This window comes from Scyliorhinus canicula, chromosome 23, assembly GCF_902713615.1.
Source record: "Scyliorhinus canicula chromosome 23, sScyCan1.1, whole genome shotgun sequence".
Taxonomy (NCBI): Eukaryota; Metazoa; Chordata; class Chondrichthyes; order Carcharhiniformes; family Scyliorhinidae; genus Scyliorhinus; species Scyliorhinus canicula.
In genome coordinates, this window is record NC_052168.1 from 3,356,543 (window position 1) to 3,383,008 (window position 26,466).

The 26,466-nt window shown below is 44.8% G+C and overlaps 1 protein-coding gene across 5 annotated transcripts in view; it reads left to right on the forward strand.

Annotated features, from left to right (window-relative positions):
* tnrc6b (trinucleotide repeat containing adaptor 6B) overlaps nucleotides 1–26,466 on the forward strand; it is a 166,887-nt gene that overhangs the window by 55,641 nt on the left and 84,780 nt on the right. Inside the window, exon 1 of one of the 5 annotated variants that reach the window (XM_038783600.1) lies at nucleotides 14,739–16,738. The exons of 3 other annotated variants lie outside the window; for them this stretch is intronic. In XM_038783600.1, the coding sequence (XP_038639528.1) occupies nucleotides 16,734–16,738 (5 nt within the window). In that variant the 5' untranslated portion in view covers nucleotides 14,739–16,733. Of the gene's footprint in view, nucleotides 1–14,738; nucleotides 16,739–16,856; nucleotides 17,197–26,466 lie in introns of those variants that run through there. One more of the 5 variants, XM_038783601.1, reaches the window with a different exon arrangement.

Below are 26,466 nucleotides of genomic sequence, written 5' to 3' on the forward strand. Positions count from 1 at the left end.
AAAACCAAAACCTTACATTTGAAAAGAACAAGACGATTAGTATTTTCCAACAAGGGAAATATTAAATATTAGCCTGTTTTTTTTTCACTCTCTGAAAGTATTGGTGAACCGTCTGCATATTGTCAACAAATTCTGTTTTGCTTCCATTTTCCAGCTCTTGTATTTTTCCTTTCATTATGTAAATGGTAATGTATGGTTTTATTGAGATTTTCAGCATGGATTACAGAGTTATGCCCCTACTTTTTCTCTATGCTCATAAATAGGAGAATTGTGTGACTTCTCCCTCTCCTCAGATCCAAGGGGGAAATATTTATAGGGGTTTTCCATGAGGGACAAAAATGCAGGAACTACAACTAATTGTGAAGTGAACTGGAGAAAGATTTGCCCTCAGTAAACCTGTTATGCTGGTGTAATGTTGGCGAAAATGGATGAGTGAATTCTCCCGTGTACAGTGCCTTGAATCACATAGGTGAGGCCACAGATGTTTCCTTGTTAGATGAGATATTAAAAGTCAAGAATGTTTAAAATGTAACTTTTGGCAGCTGAGATTAAAACATTCAATTGCTCCATGACAATGTAAAATGTTATACTGACATAGTCTTATAGTCTTATTGCATATTAAGGCAGAATTCCATAGCTCTGGTTTATAATGTGTTAGGATACCAGTCAGACACCAACATTTCTTAGGATACCAGACGAGAATTCCAAACAATTTATTTTAATTTGTAAAACCTCGAGGAAAGGATACTTTATTATAGGAGTGAAGACCCTGACCAATATGTATCCGTTATGTTAAAATAAATTTTAATTTAAACAGAATTAACCACACATTAACATCAAATAAATAACTTCACAATTATCAATTAAACAGTTCTTAAACACAAGGAAAAACCTAATCTTACTATCTATACCTGCTGCTAACTCCAATTAAGCAACACAATACAGGTCAAATGCCATTTATAAATAAAGCTAACAAAACATTATACTTGCTTAGCTGTGCAGAGGCTTTTGGAGAGAGTGCCTTTCAAGACCAGATCCAGTACACTTTTGCTCAACCCAATAGCATTTGGAAAAACTGCTGTTCAACTTAAGATCCTATAAACAGACTGCAAAGCTACAAACAGACCTGGCTCCTCCCATCAATTACACCATCACCATCCCACTAAGTTCCATTATTTATTTAGATAGGACTAAACACCACTCCCGTATAAATTCCCTACACCCCCAGGAACCCTCCAGCAATCAAAACATGGTTCCATTAACCCTTTATCTGTAACCAAGGAAGTGATTAAATTCAATGATTATTCTACTCTATTACAATTCATAAGACAGAGGAGCAGAATTAGGCCACTCGACCCATTGAGTCTGCTCTGTCATTCAATCATGGCTGAGATTTTTTTCATCCCCATTCTCCTGCCTTCTCCCCATAACTCCTGATCCCCTTATTAATCAAGAACCTATTTTTTCTCTGTCTTAAAGACACTTCAGTGATCTGGCCTCCACGGCCTTATGCGGCAAAGAGTTCCACAGATTCACCACCCTCTGGCTGATGAAATTCCTCCTCGTCTCTGTTTTAAAGGATCATCCCTTTAGTCTGAGATGGTGGCCTCTGGTTCTAGTTTTTCCTACAAGTGGAAACATCCTCTCCACATCCAATCTATCCAGGCCTCGCAATATCCTGTAAGTTTCAATAAGATCCCCCCACTCATCCTTCCAGACGCCAACGAGTACAGACCCAGAGTCCTCAACTGTTTCTCATACGACAAGCTGTTCATTCCAGGTATCATTCTTGTGAATAGTTCCTTAATTACAGCTTTAGCAGACACACAATCCTGGTACCTTAACTTGGGTTCTTTAATAATATTACTGCAAAAAATATATACCGTAACCCAGACTTTTATAATAATGCAACAGATGTAAAATATAATGTAGAACAATTTCCACATTCATCACAAAGGCCATATGAAAGATGTAGCTCAGAGGGGTCATTCGATCACCATACCCCGTCTTTGAAATGTCTATCCAATTAGTCCTGTAATCCTGCAGATTCTTCCTCTTCAAATATTTATCCGATCCCCTTTGACTATTGTTATTAAATCTGCTTCTACCTTTCAAGCAGTGCATTCCAGATCATTATAACTTCTTGTTAATGTTTCCTGAGTTATTTTGACAATTTTCATTGATGTAAGTTTGTGCTACTATGGGGAGAAGGAATTACACTGAGCTGGGCAGTAGTTAAACTTGTGGAGGAGGCCTAAATATTATTCTTGTATTCAGCCCTGATAAATAGTCCACAACCACCCATATATTTAACAGAAGTTCTTTGGTCACATCTGACCAATGCTGATGAAAGAAGTATTCAACTTTGGAATCTCAAATGTCTTGTGGTTAACTGAATGACTGAGATGATCACTGTTTAGTAACGAGTAGTCTTTGTGCAATTCCTGAAGATAAAATTATTTTCAAATTAATCAGTATCTGGGTGTAATTGGTCACTTGTCGCTTCACTAATTACCCACGTGAGACAGGAACGGGGAATATGTGAAACATTTTCATAAGCAGCCATTCTGGCTTGAAGGAAATTCACCCGATTGACTTTGTATCGGCCACTTTGCAGGCTACATTTCACAAACTTTCCCCTTTGTCCTTACCTAGGAGGTCAGTGTTATGGAAGGCTTACTGTAGAAGTGTTTAGAAATTTTGGAGGACTCCTAGTCTCTTGTGCCATGTAGTAAACACTAGCCAGACTCATATCATATTTTGAAGGAGTAAGGAGCTTGATTTGCATGAGCAAGATCTCCCACTTGTCGATGTGGAACAGCTGGCTCTAATTGAGGCTCTTTGAAATGTATCTTCCCCTGTCCTTCCAACATTCCGAAGGAATTGTTCCCTTGATGGCATCCTGGTCCACTCCTCAGTCACTCCCACCCCTTCCTGCTGCACCTCCCCTTGCACGAGAAGGAGCCCTTTTATTGCCGACATTACCGCCCTCCAAGGCCCCAATGCTCTTTGCAGCTAAAAGATTATTTACTTGTACTTGCAATTTAGTATTCTGTGTGTATTGTTGACGATCTGCTCTTCTGTACTTTGGGAAGACAAATGGGTGACTGCTTTGCTCTGTTCATTCAGCAGACGTGGACTCAAGCTTTAGTCACATTTATTTTAATTCTCCATCCCATTCCCACTCCCATTTTTCAGTTAGGCACTTAACAGTCTTCTGGCGTTCAACAACTTCAGATCATATCACTCTCCCTATTTTTTGTCTTTGAACTGCAGTTGTTAATGAGCATTATATTAATTTCCAACTCTACCAGGCTCATTTCACAAATTTGTGAACTTCTACAAAGAAGAGAAATTAAAAACAAGAAAAACTACCTGAGTAAGTCACCTGATTGCTTTTTGCCAATATCACATCATGGACATAGACATAGAATTACAGTACAGAAGGAGGCCATTCGGCCCATCGATCCTGCACTGGCCCTTGGAAAGAGCACCCCACTTAAGCCCACAACTCTGCCCCATACCATAACCCAGCAACCCCTTTGGACACTAAGGGGAAATTTAGCGTGGCTAATCCACCTAACCTGCACGTCTTTGGACTGTGGTAGGAAACCGGAGCTACCAGAAGAAACCCATGCAGACACGAGGAGAATGTGCAGACTCCGTACAGACGGTGACCCAAGCCGGGAATCGAACCTGGGACCCTGGATCTGTGAAGCGACAATGCTAACCACTGTGCTACCGTGCCGCCCAAAACAAAAATAATGGAAATAAACAAAACAGTTTAAAGAGAGATAGGGGAGTGATGTTAATAGCTCAGTTTAAATGGTCCCAATACCTGCAGTATGCAGGGAGTGCGCTTAAAGTTTTCTTGTATTCTTTTGAACTTTTCACTGTTAACGGAGATGTTGCTTACAAACAGTACACTGGTGTATCAGTAGTAATGTTTTCATGTACACGTTTACTTCATTTCATGACTAACCCTCGGTGATTCTATCTCTACGAAGTTATTGTCGATATCTAATTTCTGTTGAAACACTGCAACATGGAAATAGAGAGATTGGAATTTAAACAAATTGTTATTTAAACAAAGAACTTGCCTGCTGTGCATTTGTTGTTTAATTTCATACTTAATCTGACAGCCTGATTTCTCTTGATGCATTAGCCTATAAGCATAACTGCTTGTTTGAGTATGAACATCATGTAAACAAACAGGTTTCTGTGGGCTGCCTAATAAATTTGATGACCCACTGAAAAGTTTGTGCTTCTGGGCTGAGTGCCATTTCTTTTTGCTTGTCCAAGTTGCGCAAGTCTTGGCTTGGTCATCGTACTAAGGGTCACTGTTCACCAGAGTGAAAAGAAACTGGTCATCTACTTGCCGTTTTCTTCTCAAATTGTACCTTCTGTCAGGAAACTTGTCTGGACTGAGCTGCTCCAGGGGATGTTGTGCTGAAAGTATTGGTCAACATTAGGAAGAAATCGAAAAGTATCCCTGTGCCAGAATGAAGAACAGTGAGAATTTCACTTGGTCAGAAATAAGATTGGGGGCAGCACGGTGGCGCAGTGGTTAGCACTGTTGGTGCTGATGCCTCATGGCGCCATGGTCCCAGGTTCGATCCCGGCTCTGGGTCACTGTCCGTGTGGAGTTTGCACATTCTCCCCGTGTCTGCGTGGGTTTCACCCCCACAACCCAAAGATTTGCAGGGTAGGTGGATTGGCCACGCTAAATTGCCCCTTAATTGGAAAAAAATGAATTGGGTACTTTAAATTTAAAAAAAAGATTGAGTTGGATTCAATGGACAAGATAGATTCTGTTTTATTTCCATAACTTGATGTATGAATTTAGTTATTTAAATAATTATATTTTGGCTATTGGAAATTGACACAAAATAGAAATGACAGGTGGATTTCCTCACCTGTTCCCAATTGGGTATTGAAGAAAGTTTTTGAATGGGCAATGCAGCCTAGGAATTGGGTATGCCCTTGTATGTCTTGCACTTGAGGATTGGAAAGAAGCAAGAGACAAACAGAAGCTCCTATAAAAGTCAGTCAAAAACCAAAATGCAGTATGGACAAGGGTCCGTTTGCATTCATGCAGTATGTTTTATCCAGACGGCTGGAATCAACCAGTATTGTGGCTAATTCTGCTTTTCCTCCATCACTGTCAGAATCCTGAGACAATTTAGTACCTTACAAATGCCCGTGCTATATTCAGCCAACTCAGCAGGTGCTTGGGCTTGAAGCAACAAGCTTCCTGGCCTCCTCGAGATGGCCAGTCTTACACTAGAGTATAGCAGTATGTTCTTTTAAAAAATATATAACTTAATTGGTTTTACAATTATTTTCAGTAACATTTGGTATGGATAACACAACAAAAATAAACGAAAAGAAGAAATATGTGAATCTGCAAAATGGCTATACAAAAGGAAATAATGAAGAACAAACAAACTGTTATACATTAAAGAAAAGGAACCTTTGTCCAGGATTGGGGGCCCCTGTTTTTGACCCCCGGAAGTCGGTTGCCATAACCGTTATGTCTTGCCCATGTCCTGATGGTAAAACATACCGGACATGCGTGCTTCAGTGATGCTGCTGTGGTTGCCCCACATGTGCCCTCTTGTCCCTTCTGGTTCCTCTGCCGTGCTTGCCCTGTGTTTGCCTTGGTGTGTTCACCCCTCCACCCCCACCCTTCATCCCTCCCTCCATTGTCCGATTCGGTTCTCTTTCCCCCACCCCCCCTATTGATTGCTGGTCAAGAACAGGTGAAGCAGCATATTCTTAAAGACATTATGTATTTGTAGATGTGCTGCAATATTTGTGACCCAGTGATTGTTGATATAATCTGAAGTCAGGAATGGAGCTGTGAATCACTTGAATCAAGTAGGTTGCTTTGATCTCGGAGCAGACAATGCTATGCAAAACTGTTCAGCTACCCTTTTATTCCACAGCAAAATACAGTAAGCGGTATATATATTTTATGCTGTACGTCTCCAGTAACTCAGCAGCACAGATTGAATATTCTGAAACGTTGGAGACATTGTAAGTTTCAGATGTACGGAATGCCGGAAAAGTATTTTAAAAACCCTCAATTGCAGCTGTTACTGCTATGGGTGGAGTCTACACGTTAAATACTACATGTATGGAGAGTGAAAGGGTGGCATGGTAGTTAGCACTGCGGTCTCACGGCCGAGGACCCATGTTCAATCCCGGCCCACAGTCACTGTCCGTGTGGCGTTTGCACATTCTCCCCACAACCCAGGGTAGGTAGATTGGCCACACAAAATTGCCCCTTAATTGGAAAAGAATAATTGGGTATTCTAAATTTTAAAAAAAGTATGGAGAGTGAAAAATTGAGTGGAGATATTGTAGATTTCACGGCATTGTCTGTTGTGCAGACCTTAAAATAATACTGCAATATGGTTGTTTGACCAATTGGTGAAGTTGGATCAAGCTGGTGATTTTCCAGTGGCAAAGGGCACAAATCTCACGTTACACAAATTTAAAAATAAGCAAGTTGGCAGTGAGAAGGAAAGTTGGATGGACATTTTGCTTGTTTGGTTAGGGAAGGCCACTGAAACAAACAATTTGTGTGGATTCAAAAGGCAGATACATTTTGGCAAGAAAAAGGTTCAAGGATAGGGTGAGAAGGTGGGGAGCTGAAATTGTTTTAACAAAAAAAAGTTGTCTTTGACAATGGCCTTTTCCATTCTTAAAAATCAAAAATGTTCTATATGCTGTAAGGTTCATAGAGAACGGAACAGAACACCCTGTGTTCAGTGTACCATCTTATAATTCTCTTTACCCTGAAATGTGCAATATTGGACATATTGTTTTTTTTTGCCAATTTCTTCTGTTTACGGTAGGGGCAGAAAAACTGCAGTCACCAAGAAAAACAGCATTTTTAATATTAACCAGTTACGTACTGAAGGGTGATGCTCCCTTTTTCAGGTACACGATTCATTTTGCTCAATGCTGTTAAATTCTTTGGTGCAAATATCCAATCTTCTGCACTGAAGACTGATACACTGCCTTGGATTAAATGAGGGTTTCATTTTTTTTAACTTTCTGTGGAGCGATTTATTTAGCTTCCCGTTTTCAGCAATGCAACCGTACTGCTGTAAGCACTTCATCCATTTTGATTGAGAAAATGCTGCACACATTACTCGGTTAATGGAAATTTGTGCCCAAATGCAGCCAGATTTGGACTGCCACCATCTCCAATAACAGTATTTAAAGGCATTACCATCACAAAATCTGCCACCCCATCAATCCTGGAGGGGTCACTATTAACCAAAAATGTTAACTTGACCAGCCACATAAATACACAGGCTACCAAGAGGAGGTCAGAGGCTGGCTGTTTTTTGACTAACGACTCACCACCTGATTGCCTGGAACCTTTTCTTTATTCATGGAATCATCGATTTAACAGTGCAGAAGGAGGCTATTCGGCCATTGAGTCTGCACCAACCCTTGGAAAGAGCACCCTACTTAAGCCCACACCTCCACCCTATCCCAGTAACCCCACCTATTCCTTTTGGATACTAAGGGCAATTTAGTGTGGCCAATTCACCTAACCTGCACATTTTTGGACTGAGGGAGGAAACCGGAGCACCCGGAGAAAACCTACGCTCACACGGAAAGTGCAAACACCACACAGACAGTCACCCGAGGCTGGAATTGAACCTGGGTCCCTGGAGCTGTGAGGCAGCAGTGCTAACCACTGTGCCACCCTGCATGTGATAGAATACCTTTGGCGTGCTTCGATCAGTGTAGCGGCAACACTCAAGAAAGACAACACCATCCAGGAGAAGGTTGTCCATTTGATTGGCATTGTATCCAACACTTTATGAGCTTTCCACTTGCTGCTGCTGCTGTACATTGAAGCCATGTCTCCATCTATAAGATGCACTAAAGCAATTACTACCAGGTTTCTTCTACAACACCTCTCAAACCTGTGACCTTCACTGCCTATAGGAGTGATGTGGAGATGCCGGCGTTGGACTGGGGTGAGCACAGTAAGAAGTCTTACAACACCAGGTTAAAGTCCAACAGGTTTGTTTCAAACACGAGCTTTCGGAGCACTGCTCCTTCCTCGGGTGCCTATAGGAGCAGCAGGTGCATTGGAATGTTTCAGTTGCAAGCTGTTCTTCAAGTCTCACACCATCCTGACTTGAAACTATATGGCATTCCTTCAAAGTCCTGGAACTCCCTCCCTAGTTGCAATGTATACACACCAGCGGCGATTCAAAAAGGTGGTCGTCACCATCTTACTCTCGGGCAGTGAGGGACAGGCAATAAATCAGAGTGTGGTAGCTAAATGAGCCAGTGATATAATAGAAATATGGCTTTTATCATCTTGGTTTCTGTCCTGAAGATGTTAATTCTCACTTTTGTTGTGGAGTTTCTCAGCCTTGTTCAAGTGAGAATTTCTCTTGTGAATTGTCTTCTGTAATATCAATTCTGATCCTAGCATCTGTGTGCTTTCTTTTTCCATCTGGAACCACTGGACAGTGTGATCAGCAACTTGGAATGAATTTATTTTTATTGTTTTATGTCTAGGCCAGAGTATGGAGTGAAATTGCAGAACCCCTATAGCAGAAATTGAAAGTGGGACCTTGTGGTTTGCCTGGCCCAACACAATACAGTCCGGGTGTTGGCCATGAGGAGAGGTTGAATAAACTAGATTTGTTTTCACTGGAAAGACAGAGGCGGAGGGAAGGCCTGATAAGGGTCGACAAATTTATGAGGGGCATAGACAGGGTGGGTAGTCGGAGGCTTTTTACAAGGGTGGAAGTGTCAATTACAAGGGGGCACAGGTTCAAGGTGAGAAGGGAAAAGTTTAAGGGAGATGTGCGGGGTAAGTTTTTGATGCAGAGAGTGGTGGGTGCCTGGAACGTGCTGCCAGAGGCTGTGGTAGACGCACTATGATGAACAGTTACTGTATTACTGTACCCGTATCATCATGTAAGGTGATGTTCCCTTTAAAACCGGGCTTGAAACCCTGGGCGGCTCCGCCCACCAGGGAGCCGTATATAAGGGGCCGCTCTGTAGACGGCACCAGTAAGCACCCGTCTCGGCATTAGGCTAGTTATTAGCTTATTAAAGCCTTCTTTACCGTTCTATTCTCTTTAATCGTTATTGAGGGTACTAGACGCAGGTACATTTTTTAAGAGGCCTCTGGGTAGATGCATGAATAGGGAGCAAATAGAGTGATATGGACCGAGTAAGGGCAAAAGGTTTTTTTTTTAGTTAGGGCCTCATGATTGGCACAGACTTGGAGGGCCAAAGGGCCTGTTCCTGTGCTGTACTTTTCTTTGTTGTATTACTTTCACTAATTCAACTATACCAGGAGCTAATAATGAAACTTCTGACTCATGGGGCTGGATTCTCCCCTACCCGGCGGAGCGGGGGGTCCCGGCGGGATGGAGTGGCGTGAACCACTCCGGCGTCGAGCCGCCCCAAAGGTGCGGATTTCTCCACACCTTTAGGGGCCAAGCCCTCCCCTTGAGGGACTAAGCCCGCGCTGGAGTGGTTGCCATCCCGCTGGCTGGCGTAGAAGGCCTTTGGCGCCACGCCAGCCGGGGCCGAATGGACTTCGCCAGCTGGCGGAAGTCCTCGCATGCGCGGGAGCGTCAGTGGCTGCTGACGTCATCCCTGCGCAGGGGAGATGATCACTTCTGCGGCGGCCATCGTGGAGGCTGATGCCCGACACGGAAGGAAAAGAGTACCCCCATGGCACAGGCTCGCCTGAGGATCGGTGGGCCCCGATCGTGGGCCAGGCCACCGTGGGGGCACCCCCCGGGGCCAGATAGCCCCGTGCCTCCCCCCCAGGACCCCTGAGCCCGCTCGCGCCGCCTGGTCCCTCTGGTAAGGTAGGTGGTTTGATTCCCGCCGGCGGGACTGACATTACAGCAGCGGGACTTCGGCCCATCGCGGGCCGGAGTGTCGCCGGGGGGGGGGGGGGGGGGGTGCGCGCCAACAGGCACGGCACGATTCCCACCGAATATCCAGTGCCGGAGAATTCGGCGGCCGGCGGGGGCGGGATTCACGCCGGCCCCCTGCCATTCACCAACCCAACGGGGGGGTCGGAGAATCCAGCCCCTGATCTTTCAGTCTCAATCCTGAAAAGCATGCACCATGCAGATGTAAGGTTTTTTTGCAGAATGTTAAGACTGTACTCATGAAATGAATGAAAATCGCTTATTGTCACAAGTAGGCTTCAATGAAGTTAGTGAAAAGCCCCTAGTCGCCACATTCCGGCGCCTGTTTGGGGAGGCTGGTATGGGAATTTAAACCTGCCTGGGTCTGCTTTAAAAGCCAGCGATTTAGCCCAGTGTGCTAAACCAGCCCCTCATGGAATAGCCCCATACTATTTATAATCTACTTGATGGTGGCTATTCTTCAAAAACCAACTGCCCTCTGGTGTCAGCTTTAAATACAAGATGGAAACTCTAAATTGCCAACGCTAAATTGACTACCATAAATATACGGGATCTTCAGTTTGTGGATAACTTGTTGCCCACTCCGTGCCAGATTTTCAAGCCGCTCTCGATCACTTTAATTCTACATTAAAGAAACTCAGCCTGTCCTTCAACAATGCCAAAACACAAGGTGCTTGACGGCTGGCGCACACACAATGAGCAGAAGGGCTTCATTCTGTGCTTCAAAACTCTGAACAGCAGATCCAACACTGGATCAATTGAGCAAACTCAGCCATCTACAAATTCCGGCAGTGGGTGTTTGAGAACAAAGAGCACTATAAGTCACCAAGGACCTGGTGTACAGAGCAGTTGTCACCATGCTCTTGTTGTGTGGTGAGACCTGGGCTGTGTATCAACGACATGTAAGAGTGCTATAGAAATTTCATCAGTGCCTCTGCCAAATCTTCTGGATTCGATGGGAGAGCCATCAAACTAAGTCTAGTGTCCTTGAAGCACAAGCATTCAGACAAAACTACAAAATCAACTTTGATGGACTACATATTGTGACCAGATAGCCGAAAATAGTCTCCCCGCCTGGTTTTTTCCCCCAACTCTGAAATGGCTAACGTTCCAGGGGAGGACAAAGAAAGCTCTCTCGTTGAAGCGTAGCAACATTGACAATGACTGGGAGGAATTTGCTACCAATCATTCAGAATGGTGATAACTTGTCTATCAAGCTGCATCATGTTTTGATTCACAACACCTTTATGATGAGGCAGAATGGTGGCAGAGAACGAAAGAAAAGGAAGCAAATCCTGCACTCCAAATCCCTCTGCTTGCCAAGTACTATCCCAAAGATATGTGAGTATAGAATCAGCCTATTCAGTTACATGAAGACCCATGTCTGTAACTCTCAATCCTGAGTAGATATGACCCTTGAATCACGGGACAGTCATTGCCGCTGACAAATGGGCCAACCTGGAAAATCCGTTCAGAAAAGCTTATTACTGGTTTGCAGCCAGCTGTGTGAGACCTAGGTCTCTATAGCAGTGGCAGAGATCTTATCATGCCATGAAAGCAGCTTTCTTATTGCTCTTTGCAATACTCATAAGTATAACGGTGCCTGCATTTACCAAATCCAAAATTGGGATGTGGAAAGGTAGGGGAATATTTGTTTTGTCTTTAATCAAAATTAATTGTTAACCTTAATAATTAATAATTAATGTCATGTCCTGCGTACAAAAATTGATTTTTTATCTTAGCCTGTGTTCAGTTTGCATTTTAGGAAATGTCTACTGTGAGATTTGAAATTGGGTGAATAGTGTACATAGTAAGTACTGGGTGTCAACATGGACTAACAGGTGTGAAATGTGCAAACTTTGTGGTATTCAGAGAGAGGGGGATAAGAGGAAATTGTTCAGGATGGGCAACCTGTAACTAATGGAGTGCCACAGGGATCCCTGGTGGGCCACAATTATTCACAATATCTATTAATGGCTTGGACCAGGTAAGTGAATCACTATTGCTAAGTTTGCGGACGACACAAAATTGGTGGGAAGGCAAATGGTGAGGATGACACAAAGAATCTACAGAGGGGTGCAGATTGGTTAGGTGATTGGGCAAAACCATGGCAGATGGAATATGATGTAGGAAAGTGTGAAGTTATGTACTTTGATAAGAAGAATAAAGGAGCTGTATGTTAAACGGAGGAAGGCTGCGGAAAACCAGCACAGAGGGATTTGAGGGATCCTCATGCATAAATCACAAAAACCTAGTATGCAAGTTCAGGTTGGGGAGGCAAATAAATGTTGGTGTTTTTTTCAAAGGGAATGGAGTATAAAAAGAGAAGTGCTGATAAAACTATACAAGGCACTAGTTAGACCACGCCTAGAACTGAACAGTTGATCTAAGGAAAGATAGACCGGCATTGGATGCAGTCCAGAGAAGGTCTGCTAGGTTGATCCTGGGTATGGAACGATTTTCTTATGAGGAGAGGATGAGGAGGTTGGAGTTTAGAAGAATGAGAGATGACCTTATTTAGGCATATCGGATTCTCGGGAAGCTTGACGGTGTAGATGCTGAGAGGTAGTTTCCCTGTGTGGCCAGAGAGCATAATCTCAGAATAAGGCACCGCCTTGTGTTTAGCTCACTGGGCTAAATCGCTGGCTTTGAAAGCAGACCAAGGCAAGCCAGCAGCATGGTTCGATTCCCGTAACAGCCTCCCCGAACAGGCGCCGGAATGTGGCGACTAGGGGCTTTTCACAGTAACTTCATTTGAAGCCTACTCGTGACAATAAGCGATTTCATTTCATTTCATTTAAAACCGAGATGAGGAATTTCTTCTCTCGGAGGATAGTAAATTTGTGGAATTCTTTACCACGGAAGGCTGTAGAGGTTGAAGAGGGAAAGCGTAGGGTCGATTAGGGATCAAGGGGAAATCTGTGGGTGGACCCAGAGGACATTGGTAGTGTGTTGAACAAATACTTCACATCTACATTCACCCAAGAGAATAAGGAAGTAGAGAAGGAACTTGAGGAGAGAGAGAAAGAGAGAGAGAGACTGTGAGGTTCTTGAGCAAATTGTCATCGGGAGTGACAAGGTATTGGAAGCGTTGGCAAGCTTAAAAGTGGACAACTCTCCTGGTCCGGATGAATTGTGTCCCAGGATGCTGTGGGAGGTGAGGGAGGAGATTTTAGGGGCTCTGATCCAAAATTTTAATTCCTCTCTGGCCACGGGGGAGGTGCCAGAGGACTGGAGAACAGCAAATCTGGTCCCATCATTTAAGAAAGGTCGTAGAGATAAGCCAGGCAACTACAGACAAGTGAGTCTCATGTTACTGGTAGGGAAACTATTGGAGAAATACCACACGGTAACACAGTGGGTAGCACTGTTGGTTCACAGCTCCAGGGTCCCAGGTTCGATTCCCGGCTTGGGTCACTGTGTGGCGTCTGCACGTTCTCTCTGTGTCTGCGTGTTCTCTCTGTGTCTGCGTGGGTTTCCTCCCAAAAGACGTGCTGTTAGGTGATTTGGACATTCTAAATTCTTCCTCTGTATACCCGAAGAGGCGCCGAATATGGCGCCTTAGGGGATTTTCACAGTAACCTCACTGCAGTGTTAATGTAAGCCTACTTGTGACAATAAATATTATTGATTATAAGTTCTGAAGGAGAGAATCTTTCTCCACATGGAGAGGCAAGGTTTGATCATGAATAGTCAGCATAGCTTTGTCAGAGGGAGGTCATGCTTAACAAATTTGATTGAATTTTTTGAACATGCGACCAAATATGTAGATGAGGGTAGTGTAGTTGATGTAGTTTATATGGATTTCAGCAAAGCCTTTGACAAGGTCCCTCATGGGAAACTTATAAAGAAGGCAAATGCACATGGGAATCAGGGTAATTTGATAAGATTCAAAATTGCTTTAGCTGTAGGAAACAGAGGGTGATGACAGACGGCTGCTTTAGTGACTGGAAGCCAGTGTCCAGTGGGGTACCAAAGGGATCCGTGCTGGGCCCTCTATTGTTTGTCATTTATATAAATGACAGATGACTATGTGGGGGATAGGATCAGTAAGTTTGCAGATGACACAAAGATTGGCCGGGAAGGAATAATGTGACAAGGAAGTATTCAATGAATGGCTTGACACTGGGAAGTTCTGAGGAAGAAAGAGATCTTGGTGTGTTTGTCCATAGATCTCTGAAGGCAGAAGGGCAGGTTAATAGGGTGGTGAAAACGGTATATGGGACTTCGTCAATTGAGGCATAGTTTACAAAATCAGGGAGGTCATGTTGGTGTTGTATAGAACTTTGGTGAGGCCACAGATGGAGTACTTGTGCAATTCTGGTCACCACATTATAGGAAGGATGTGATTGCACTGGATGGGGTGCAGAGGTAATTCACCCAGATGTTGAACGTTAAAGTTATGGAGAGAGGTTGGATAGGCTTGGGTTATTTTCACTGGAGCAGAGAAGATCGAGGGGCGACCTGATCGAGGTGTACAAGGTTATGAAGGGCATGGACAGGGTGGATAGGGAGCAGCTGTTCCCATTAGTTGAAGGGTCAGTTACGAGGGAACAGCAGTTCAAGGTGAAGGGCAGGAGGTTTAGGGGGGATTTGAGGAAAAGCTTTTTCACCCAGAGGATGGTGATGGTCTGGAATGCACTATTTGGGAGAGTGATAGAGGCGGGTTGCCTCAACTTCCTTTAAAAAAAATACCTGGATGAGCATTTGGCACGTCATAACATTCAAGGCTACCGGCCAAGTGCTGGCAAATGGGATTAGGTGGACAGGTCAGCTGCTTTTCATTTGTCAGTGCAGACCCGATGGTCCGAAAGGCCTCTTCTGCACTGTTATTCTATGATTGGGTCATTAGGTATGTTCAAGGCAGATTTTTAATCAGTAAGGGAATCAAGGGTTATGGGGATAAAGTGGGAAAGTGGAGTTGAGGATTATAAAATCAGTGAGGATCAAGTCAGTCAGGATTTCATTGAATGGCGGCGTAGACTCAATGGGCTGAATGGTCCACCTGTTCCTATTGGTCTTATGGTCCTTGCCCTAATATATACAGGTATCCTCCAATTAAGTTTGTCTTGCATGTGGCGATGGTCTGTTTCAGCATTGCATCCAGATTTTCAGGGATAACAGGAAACAAAATTATTTTTCTTGTCTTTCTAATCTCAATTTTGGGTGTTTTTCTTTAAAATTATCCTCAGTGAGACCTCCTCTGTCAGATCTCTGGATTTTTTGTTTCTTCTAATGCAAGGTATAAGTCCCATTAAAAATTGTAATGTTATCCTGAAATCGGATGTTTAACATTGTGTGGAGCCGCGGCAACCTAATGGAAAATTCTAAACTGCAAGTCTACCAAGCTGTGTCTTTTGTGCACTCACCTGTAGTGGTAAGGCCTGGACAAACTACAGGAGAAAAGGCAGAATAGTTTCCACCTTTGCTGTCTCAGGTGCATCTTTGGTATCTCTTGAAGGGACAAGGTCACCAACTCTGAAGTAAACTAATTCCATTAGTTTACAATCATTATTAGGTCAGTAAAGTTTGTGATGGCTCAGCCCCTTACATCAGATGGGTGACTGCCATATACCTAAAGACCTTCAGTACGGTGAGGTGGCTATGGATGATGACCTGCCGGACATCCATATCCCTACTACAAGAACACCTAGCAAGATCTGAAGATAGCAGTCATTGATGCAAACAACCGGGCAAAATCCACTGATACCCTGCACCGCTGGAGGCTGACTGTTCTGTGGGACACCAGAAGAGGTGAGGCAAACGGAGAAGACCAGGGCCAGCGAATCCTGCACGTTCCCAGTCCACTGCCTTTATCTGCTGCAAGTGCGACAGAGACTCCATGTCAGATTGTGGTTCTGAGCCAGTGCACTGAACACAAAGTGGATCAACAAGGTGCAACTCATCATCTCACCAGTTGGACGTCTGCCGGGTGACAAGAACACTGGACCTGATGTATATGAGTAATTGTTAAATCAGATGCAACTTTTAATATTATGATATGAAAGAGGAAATATACTGACGTGAGCTCAACATTGTTTTGGCTGACTTGTTCCCATTTTAATGAGATTGAGGTGTAACCTGACATCAGCAAAATGGGCCCAGTTTTGGGTGTAGCATTCAGATTGCACCGAAGGAACAAAACTCAGGCCTTTAGAAATTTACAAACGAGGCTTTCCCTCCCATTCTGAATTGCTGGTGGAAGGGGCTCCAACACTAGAGTCCCCAGGAAACTCCTGGATGAACAGCAGATTGTGACCAGAACAATAACAGTGCTGATGCTGGTAATTCACATCTTACAGTGACCAGACAATGGGGAAAGTTCAGCCAGCAAAAAGGAACCGAGAGAATGGTGCTGCTCTCCCGGATGTCAAGTGGAAAAGAACTTGAAGCAAGGCATTTTAAGAGTTAACAAGGTTGCTAAGTTGCAGAGTGCTCTGGTGCTGTCGGCAGAGGGATTAACTTTATAGAGTCGTACTGCATTTTAGAACATGCAACCTACCAATTGGAGTGCCTCTGCTTTCAGGGAAGGTGGAGCTAAGCCTCCTCACTTGATTGATGGGACAACAGATCACGTGACAGCCTCTCGCTGAAGGTCACAAATAAAAGCTTCCCACAGAAGCTGGCTCCTAAGTTCCTGCCAAAATGGCCGCCACAGTCTCCACTGGCTTTTGAACGTTAGCTTTTTTTAAAAAAAGAAAAAGGAATCAGATTTTTTTTTTGCTTTAATTTTCTCCATTTGTTTTTGCCTCGAATGCCTCAACTTGCTGGATCCTTGCACAGCTGCACTTTATGAGGTTTGTGGTTGATTCTTGTTTGTGTGGGCTGGGTGTTTTAAAAAAAAATGCTCTCTTTCTCCCCCCCCCCCCCCACCCCCTCCAGAAAACTGTTTAGACTGTCTGGCTGCAAGGGGTTGGAACCTGGAACCAAGCTTAAAAAGGCCACAGCCATTTTATGCAAACGGATGGGAGGGGAGAAAAGATGGTGGCTTTAAACTTTAAAGATGCTATTCCTTTGCAAAAGTCAACAAGATTGAAGATTTAACGAAATACAGCCATGCTGCAAATTAGCCACTGGTGCATTTACATTGCAATTAAGTCTTGTGTGACAGATCAGTGAATACCAAGTTTTTTTTCAAAGGAGTTTGCTCCCTGGTGTGGTTTATCAGTTCTTGAATTAAATGGTGAGACAGCAAAGGGAAGATTGTCCTTGCAACCGTCATTTGGCTATGAAAAGAGGTTTTTTTCTTTGACGGGTAAGGGTGATTTCTAACCAATTGGAATTCATATATAAACTGCCAAGTAACTGGTTAAACTTATTTATAGCACTGCGGGGAAGCCTAGCTGATTGTAATTACAAGGGGTTTGTTAGAAATCAACGGTGCAAAGCTGTTAATAGCTAACATTAAAAAAATGTTAAATCTGTTCTATTGTTTATTATTGTATTTGCATTTTTTATTTTGAGGAAGCCACCAGCTACAATTTTTAGTTTAAAAAAAATTACAACTGATTAGCCAGCTACTGGGCCCAGGAACTGCTAGCCTGCTTCACCGGCTGCTCGGCAGAAACCCATAGCTGTGAGCACGGTCGGCGGACACTTGCAAATAATTACTGGAGTTTATCTTCCTGTAACTGCTGCTATGTAAGGGTCCCTCTGAAATGTGTGTGTGCTCGCACTCCTTCTGACATGCGTGTGCTCGCACTCCCTCTGACATGCGTGTGCTCGCACTCCCTCTGGCATGCGTGTGCTCGCACTCCCTCTGGCATGCGGGTGCTCGCACTCCCTCTGGCATGCGGGTGCCCGCACTCCCTCTGGCATGCGGGTGCCCGCACTCCCTCTGGCATGCGTGTGCTCTCACTCCCTCTGGCATGCGGGTGCTCGCACTCCCTCTGGCATGCGGGTGCCCGCACTCCCTCTGGCATGCGGGTGCCCGCACTCCCTCTGGCATGCGGGTGCCCGCACTCCCTCTGGCATGCGGGTGCCCGCACTCCCTCTGGCATGCGGGTGCCCGCACTCCCTCTGGCATGCGGGTGCCCGCACTCCCTCTGGCATGCGGGTGCCCGCACTCCCTCTGGCATGCGGGTGCCCGCACTCCCTCTGGCATGCGTGTGCTCGCACTCCCTCTGGCATGCGGGTGCCCGCACTCCCTCTGGCATGCGTGTGCTCTCACACCCTCTGGCATGCGTGTGCTCTCACTCCCTCTGGCATGCGTGTGCTCTCACTCCCTCTGGCATGCGTGTGCTCTCACTCCCTCTGGCATGCGTGTGCTCTCACTCCCTCTGGCATGCGGGTGCCCGCACTCCCTCTGGCATGCGTGTGCTCTCACTCCCTCTGGCATGCGGGTGCCCGCACTCCCTCTGGCATGCGGGTGCCCGCACTCCCTCTGGCATGCGGGTGCCCGCACTCCCTCTGGCATGCGTGTGCTCGCACTCCCTCTGGCATGCGGGTGCCCGCACTCCCTCTGGCATGCGGGTGCCCTCACACCCTCTGGCATGCGTGTGCTCTCACACCCTCTGGCATGCGTGTGCTCTCACTCCCTCTGGCATGCGTGTGCTCTCACTCCCTCTGGCATGCGTGTGCCCTCACTCCCTCTGGCATGCGGGTGCCCGCACTCCCTCTGGCATGCGTGTGCGCTCACACCCTCTGGCATGCGGGTGCCCGCACTCCCTCTGGCATGCGTGTGCCCTCACTCCCTCTGGCATGCGTGTGCTCTCACTCCCTCTGGCATGCGTGTGCTCTCACTCCCTCTGGCATGCGTGTGCTCTCACTCCCTCTGGCATGCGTGTGCTCTCACTCCCTCTGGCATGCGTGTGCTCTCACTCCCTCTGGCATGCGGGTGCCCGCACTCCCTCTGGCATGCGGGTGCCCGCACTCCCTCTGGCATGCGTGAGCTCACAGTTTTTTCAGGTCCTGGCATAATGTATGATATCTCGTTTTTGCTGCTTAGTGTTGGAGGCCCGGTGGAGGGATCAATGCTGCAAGTGGTCTGATAAAAGCAGTTGTCTTGGAATTGAGAGGTCATAGGTTCAAGTATGTGGGTCTGTGAGGCACTCTAAGCTGCCTAGTGCTTTGTCTCTTCAGGCAGTAGTTGTTCAGGGCTGGTTGCAATAATGTAAAAAGTGATCTCTGTAGAGGGAGGTGAGCAAGTTTGCGGGGTTGGGCAATGATGGGGGGAATGTTACCCCCGTTGTAGGGCCTCTGCTTTACAATTATTGGCTGGTTGATAAATGTTAATTATTCTGCTGAATATTTTCAGTTTTTTCCCAAAAAGGTATTCCATAAAATCCCTACGGTGCAGAAGGAGGCCATTTGGCCCATCGAGTCAGCACTGGCCCTTGGAAAGAGCACCCTACCTAAGCCTACGCCTCCATCCTATCCCTGTAACTCAGTAACCTCACCTAGCCTTTTGGACACGATGGGCAATTTAACATGGCTAATCCACCTAACCTGCATGTTTTTGGACTGTGGGAGGAAACCGGAGCACCCGGAGGAAACCCATGCAGCCACGGGGTGGAAAAAGTGTGAACTCCACACACAGTCACCTGAGGTCGGAATTGAACCCGGGTACTTGTAACTGTGAGGCAGCAGTGCTAACCACTGACACCATGCTGCCCAAATTTGAAAAATAGTTTTGCGTTGCTGACATTCTGTAAGGAATCGGGTCGGATTTGGGATAGGGGAGTTAATTCCAGGCTGTTTTTTAAAATTGAGAATTCCAGTATGAAGGATAAAACCTAGCGTAAGGCACCACCAATAGTGAAAGAGTTTGTTTTTTTAATATAAATTTAGATTACCCAATTCATTTTTTCCAATTAAGGGGCAATTTAGCGTGGTCAATCCACCTTGCCTGCACATCTTTGGGTTGTGGGGGGAAAACCCACGCAAACACGGGGAGAATGTGCAAACTCCACACGGACAGTGACCCAGAGCCGGGATCGAACCTGGGACCATGGTGCCATGAGGCAGCAGTGCTAATCACTGTGCCACCATGCTGCCCACCAAATGCTCAGCTTTGTTAATGGTTGTATATAAAACACAGAATAAGGTGTGATTCATTTTTAAGTGGAATCATGTGGGATAGATTTAGTTTTTTTTGGTAAGTGGTTGAGGTGATGAGGTGAAGTGGCTTTGAGTGAATTATGTGCATAGAACATGTTAGATCCAAGTCACGGCTATGTACTCTACCTTTTACAGGGCTACAGCAATTTCATGCATTTCAAAACTTGCAGTTTATGGCATGCATGAAGTTTTGAATTTGCAGTTGTCAGTTGCTTGTTCCTGACTAAATCCAAGACTTTGGTACTGTATACTTGAATCCTGATTGTGACCCCATACTGCACCTGCTTGTTTTTGATGGCCATTTGCAAAGAAGTATTGAACCCCCAAGCTTCGTATCTCAAATCGAACCTCTGAATCTGAGCATCTGGAAGTTGATTTATCCTTTGGGAGTGGGCGTCAATCTTGATATGGCTATTGGAGACCAGTGGCAATTTTTCTGTGCCTTGTTGGCATTCTCTAAGCTGAATCTGCACTCTGTGCCGCTGGCTATGCGGCCCTCTATTACCTGATCCTTGCTGCTGCCACTGTTCCATTAAGTTGATTAGTATGAAAGCAAGGACAGCAGGTGCATCAATGTATCGTGAGAAAATGAAACAGCGCTGTTAAACAGGTGGCCTGCTGGAACTATCTGAAACCAAGCTTGTTTGCTCATGGTGATTTAGGTTGTGGAGGCTGGGCGTTGTTCTCAGCTAAGCAGGCCAGGCGAGCATTTCATTCCCAAGATGGAGGGGATGGGGAAAAAAACTTGTGTGATTGGTTTTGTGCTGCAACAAAGCACTTGGTGGTATTTGGTCACATTGTGATCTACTCTTGGCAATAGACTAACCTGACTTTAGACCTGAAGAAAAATTGCCCAATTGAGAATCAGTTCAGTGAAGCTAAAAGGCCAAGGAGGAGGGGGGTGATTGGTCTCTAATCTGTTTAGTGCTGTATACAGCTGCACATCTATATGGTATTCAGATCTGGTTGTTCTGAGTGAGAAACCTGGAGCTTGAAATTGCCTTGAGCAAAAGAGTTTTCCACGAAAACACTCATCAGTTTGTGTGATCATAACAAAAATTAATAACGGGCGGGAGCTTTTCTCGGTGCAGATTTTCAGAATGGGAATATACATGTATAGATGTGGTATGTTAAATGTGGATTGGCTGGCATAGGCTAACCTGTTGTGCTTGTATCTCTGGGACCTGTGCTGGAATTAAATCTCTTCCTCTTCCTGTTGATGAGAAGGAACGCAAGTGAATGAGTGTGGACAGTCTTCACCCAGTTCCTTATGTGTGTGAGCCCGCAACATAAAGTTATTCTGAAACTTGCTGAGCAGCTTCATGCAGAGAAACTATAATGGTGCAGAAGATGCAAGCGAAACATTGGAATGAAGGAACTTGGGAAGAACATCAACAAAGAATAAGGATCTGTACTGTGTATGCGGCTATGTTACACCTTGCCTGGGTGGAAAAGAAGAATATTGGGCTTTCCTCAGATGGCCATCTCTGTGTAGATGAGCAGAACATTTTCAAATTATTTTAATGTGATATATAATCATTGATATCTGTGAGCTGATAAAGAATTGTATATGGTTGTGCCAAATGGTTGATGTAGAAATCTAATATCTAATGTTCTATTTATCAGTTAAATAAAATAATGATTAGAAAAGCTTAATTTATATAGTGTTCCTTTGCTGTTGAGTGGTCCCAATTTTGTCATGTTGTGGCTTGCAGCTTGTGAAGACCTAGCCAAATGGTCTGCAACGCCAGCCAGTCTCCATTTTCCAGCTTTCTAGACGCAGGCATTGTTGTCAGTAGCTTTGTATAAGACCATGCGCATACTATTTTGACACAGCTGATGGACAGACAGTGTAGTAACCTGACTAGGTTGCAAGTTGGCAATTATCCACCCTACAAAATTGACTCTTAAGGTTGTGACTTGATTCCAGGAATGTTTATTGTACTTATCTGGAGTTGTTATTCTGCAAGTAAGAGACGAGGTAGTGTGCTTATGGTTCATTATACCATGGGGGCATCACAGGTGAACCCAGGCCTGCACCCTGAAGTCCATAGACGTGCATAGCAGCAGAAACTGTTGTTTATTTCTCCAGCCATCCCTTAGCAGGCAATACCAAGGCTGACTTGAGTCCTAGCTAAGTTCAATGATGAAAGCAGAAATTACACCACCATTTACTCATCAAAGAGCCGTTGCAGCTTTTATGATTTTCCCTGCCTCATCATAGAATCATACAACACAGAAAGAGGCCTTTCAGCTGTCATGTGAGAGTACCTTTAAGAAATGGGTGTTTAGAAAATCCCTGCGGGTGAGGAAGCCGATGCTTGAAAGGAACCGCAGCGAGGGGGGACTGGCGTTGCCGAATCTGATCAACTATTACTGGGTGGCTAACATAGCCATAAGGAAATGGATGGTGGGTATGTGGTCTATTTGGGAGCGGGTGAAGGCGGCTTTGTGCAGAGGCAGCAGCCTGGCAGCCCTGGTCACGGCTCCCCTACCGCTTTCGCCGGCCAGGTACTCCACCAGCCCGGTAGTGGGGGCGGCCCTGCGGATATGGGGCCAGTGGAGGAAACATGTAGGGGAGGTGGGTGCGTCGGTCTGGACTCCAGTATGTGATAACCATCGATTCGCCCCCGGGTACATGAATGGTGGGTTTCAAACTTGGTGGTGGGCGATATGTTCCTGGAGGGAAGCTTTGCTAGCTCGAGGGCGTTGGAGGAGAAATTTGGGCTGGTAAGGGGACATGACTTCAAGTACTTACAAGTGCCGGACTATATACACAGACAGGTCCCATCCTTCCCATGCCTCCCGCCAATAGGGATCCAGGACAGAAGGAGGAAAGGGTAGAGTCTCGGATATTTACACGGTGCTCATTAAGGGTGAAGAGTCCCAGACGGAGGAACTGAAACTCAAATGGGAGGAGGAACTCGGCGGGGAGATGGGCGGAAGCCCTAAGTAGGGTAAACTCAACCGCAGGCTCAGCCTGATTCAGGTTAAGGTCGTTCACCGGGCCCTCATGATGGTGGGTCGGATGAGCAAATTCTTTGGGGTAGAGGACAAGGTACTCCACCAGCCTTGTAGCGCTAGATGCGCGGGAGGACCAGCGAACCATGTTCACATGTTTTGGGCATGTCCGAGGCTTGGGGGGTACTGGGAGGGATTTGCGTGTGTCATGTCCTGGGTACTGAAAACAAGGGTGGTCATGAGTCCAGAGGTGGCAATTTTTGGGTTTTCGGAAGACCCGGGAGTCCAGGAGGAGAAAGAGGCCGACGTCCTGGACTTTGCTTCCCTGATAGCCCGGCGATGAATACGGCTGGCATGGAGGGACTCAAAACCCTCGAAGACTGAACTATGGCTTTCTGACATGTTGAGTTTTCTGGGTCTGGAAAAAATCAAGTTCGCCTTGAGGGGATCTGTATTGGGATTTGCCCGAAGGTGGCAACCATTCATCAACTTCTTCGCAGGAGATTGAACGTCAGTGGGGGGGGGGGGGGGAGAGAAAGAGAGAGGGTGAGATTAGAGTAGAGTAGGAGGGATAAATAGGCGGGTAGTGTTTATGGGAGAGGACCGGTTATGTGCAGTATGGTTTGGTTGAAGTGTTGGTTTTCCGTTGATGTTTGCACATTTCTGTAATCTGTAACTGTTTGCAATGCCAAAAAATACCCCAATAAAATTGTTTGTTTAAAAAAAGAAATGGGTGTGTATATAAATATCTGTTGTGAGAGTACCTTAAGAAATGGGCGTTTATTACTGCAGTGATGTCAGAGTGGGTGGAGCTGGGCTGTGTCAGCATTTTACTTTCGTTTTGGGCTGTTTGCTGCAGGGTGTGTTTTAGTTTTGTTTTCGGAGCTGGATAGCTGCAGTCACAGCCAGAAGGTGTATGAGTCTCTCTCTCTGTATTCTAAAGATTGTAAATCGATCCTTTGGTGATTTAAAACTAATAATTGCTCTCAGTAGTGACTTTAACCTGATGTTTAGGTTAAAGGTTATGTTTTTAAGTCTTATGGATGTTAAAAGGAAAGCTTAAAGGATTACTTAGTGTTGTAGTCTTTGGGGGTTGTATTTGAATTAATGGTTGCTAAGATGTTCACTATGTTTTAAAAAGGTTAACTTGAGTTCATAGAATAAACATTGTTTTTCTTTAAAAAATACTGTCCCACCCCTGTAGAGTGGGCCGTGTGCTCCCCATACCACAATCTATTAAAAGTTGTGGGTCAGGTGAACTCCATGATACTTTGAGATTCTCTAAACCCTGGCCCATAACAAATTGGGGGCTCGAGGGGGATAAAAGTCTATCTATTAGATTGGCTTTGTGAACTTAAAGACAGTGAGGGGTGAGCATATTGTGGTTGCTTTTCAGGTGTGGTATTTTAGTTTAAGTTGGGAGTGTGTTGTGGAGAATGGCTCTTTCAGAGGGTCTGAATTTTTTGGGGGTGGAGACGGTCTCACGCAGTACCTTAGGACAGATACTAAAAGCAGACTGTTAGATTTGGCAAAAACATTGCAGTTAACATTACCTGACAAAATGCAAAAAGATGAGGTAATTATGGCGGTGGCTAAGCATTTAAAGTTGCCGAAGATACAGTCTGACTCATTAGAAATGGCAAAAATTCAGTTACAAATTAAACAAATGGAACATGAGAAAGAATTAAAGCAGCTTGAATATGAAAGAGATAGAGAGGAAAGAGAAAGAGAGCTACAGATCAGGGAAAAGGATAGAGAGAGAGTTTGAACTTCAGAAAATGGCCATGATCATGACGGTCAGTTAAAATTGACAGCTGTAAAGGGAAATGTGCAGTTGGGTGATAGTGATGAGGATAGTGAGAAAGAGCGTAATATTGACGGCTTGGTGGGGATCTATTTAAGTATGTCCAAGCATTGCTAAGGTTTGATGAGAAAGAGGTAGAAGCCTTTTTCATTCCATTTGAGAAGGTAGCTAAACAAATGAAATGGCCACTGGACATGTGGGCATTACTGATTCAAACAAAGCTGATAGGATAGGGCTATTGAAGTGTTTGCATCACTATCCGAGGAGGTATCTGAGTCGTATGAGGAGGTGAAAAAATCCATCTTAGGTGCATGTGAACTAGTGCCTGAAGCCTACAGACAAAGGTTTAGAAATTTAAAGAAAGAACCTGGTCAAACATACATGAAGTTTGAAAGGATCAAACAAAGTAATTTTGATTGGTAGATAAAGGCTTTGAAAATAGACCAAATGTATGAAGCTCTTAGAGAAATTACACTTGGAGAAGTTTTAAAGTTCAATTTCTGATGTAGTGAGAACTTGTGTGGAAGAGCAGAGGGTTAAAACTGCGAAATTAGCAGCAGAAATGGCAGATGATTATGAATTAGTTCAAAATCAAAGCTTCGTTTCCGACATCAGTTTCAGCCTATGAGGGATAGAAACTGGGGACATGAGAAATACTTGTGGTAAAGGTGATCTGATGGGAGATACTAAGGAGAGTACCTCAGGCTAAAAAAGAAATCCAGGAGGGTGGAAAAGAAATGAAAGTTTCAAATGTTTTCACTGTAATAAACTAGGCCATGTAAAGTCACAGTGTTGGTGGTTGAAGAAAAGCACTGGGAAGACTGGTGTGGTAAAACAGTTTAAGACAGTGGGGTTTGTTAAAGTGGTAAAGGAAATCCCAAGTGAAGCGAAGGAGGGGAAAAAGATTGTACAGCCTGATGAAGAGGTGATTGATAAGAAGGTGCCAGATCTCTTTAAAGAATTTACTTGTGTGGGGAAAGTTTACTCGTGTATCAGGAAGAGCAGGTAAAGAAGTCACAATTTTAAGAGATACGGGAGCTAGTCAATCTTTAGTGGTAAGAGATGAGGAGTTATGTAGTTTGGGAAGAATGTTGCCAGAAAAGGTGGTAATATGTGGAATTCAGGGTGAGAGGAGTAATGTTCCATTATATAAGGTACGGTTGGAAAGTCCAGTGAAGAGTGGTGAAGTGGTAGTAGGAGCAATAGAGAAACTATCTTGTCCAGGAATAGTTTATCTTGGGTAATGATATAGCTGGATCGCAGGTGCGAGTGATGCCTACTGTGGTTGATAAGCCAGTGGAACATCAGACAACTGAAGTGTTGAAGGACGAATATCCTGGGATTTTTCTGGATTGTGTAGTAACCCGGTCGCAAAGTCACAGGTTAAGACGAGGAGAAATTAAAAAGTGAAGATGAAGTTGAAGTGCAATTATCAGAAACTATTTTTGATCAGATGGTTGAAAAAGAACAAGAACCGGTGGAGGGTTAGACGTATATTTTTAGTTCAGGAAAATTAGCAGAGTTACAACAGAAAGATGTAGAAATAAACCTGATGTATCAGAAAGCATACACAGAAGAGGAATCTGCGTATATACCAGAGTGTTATTACCGTAAAAGTGATGCCTTGATGAGAAAATGGAGACCTTTACATATGCAGGCGAATGAAAAGTGGGCAGAAGTTCATCAAGTAGTATTGCCGGT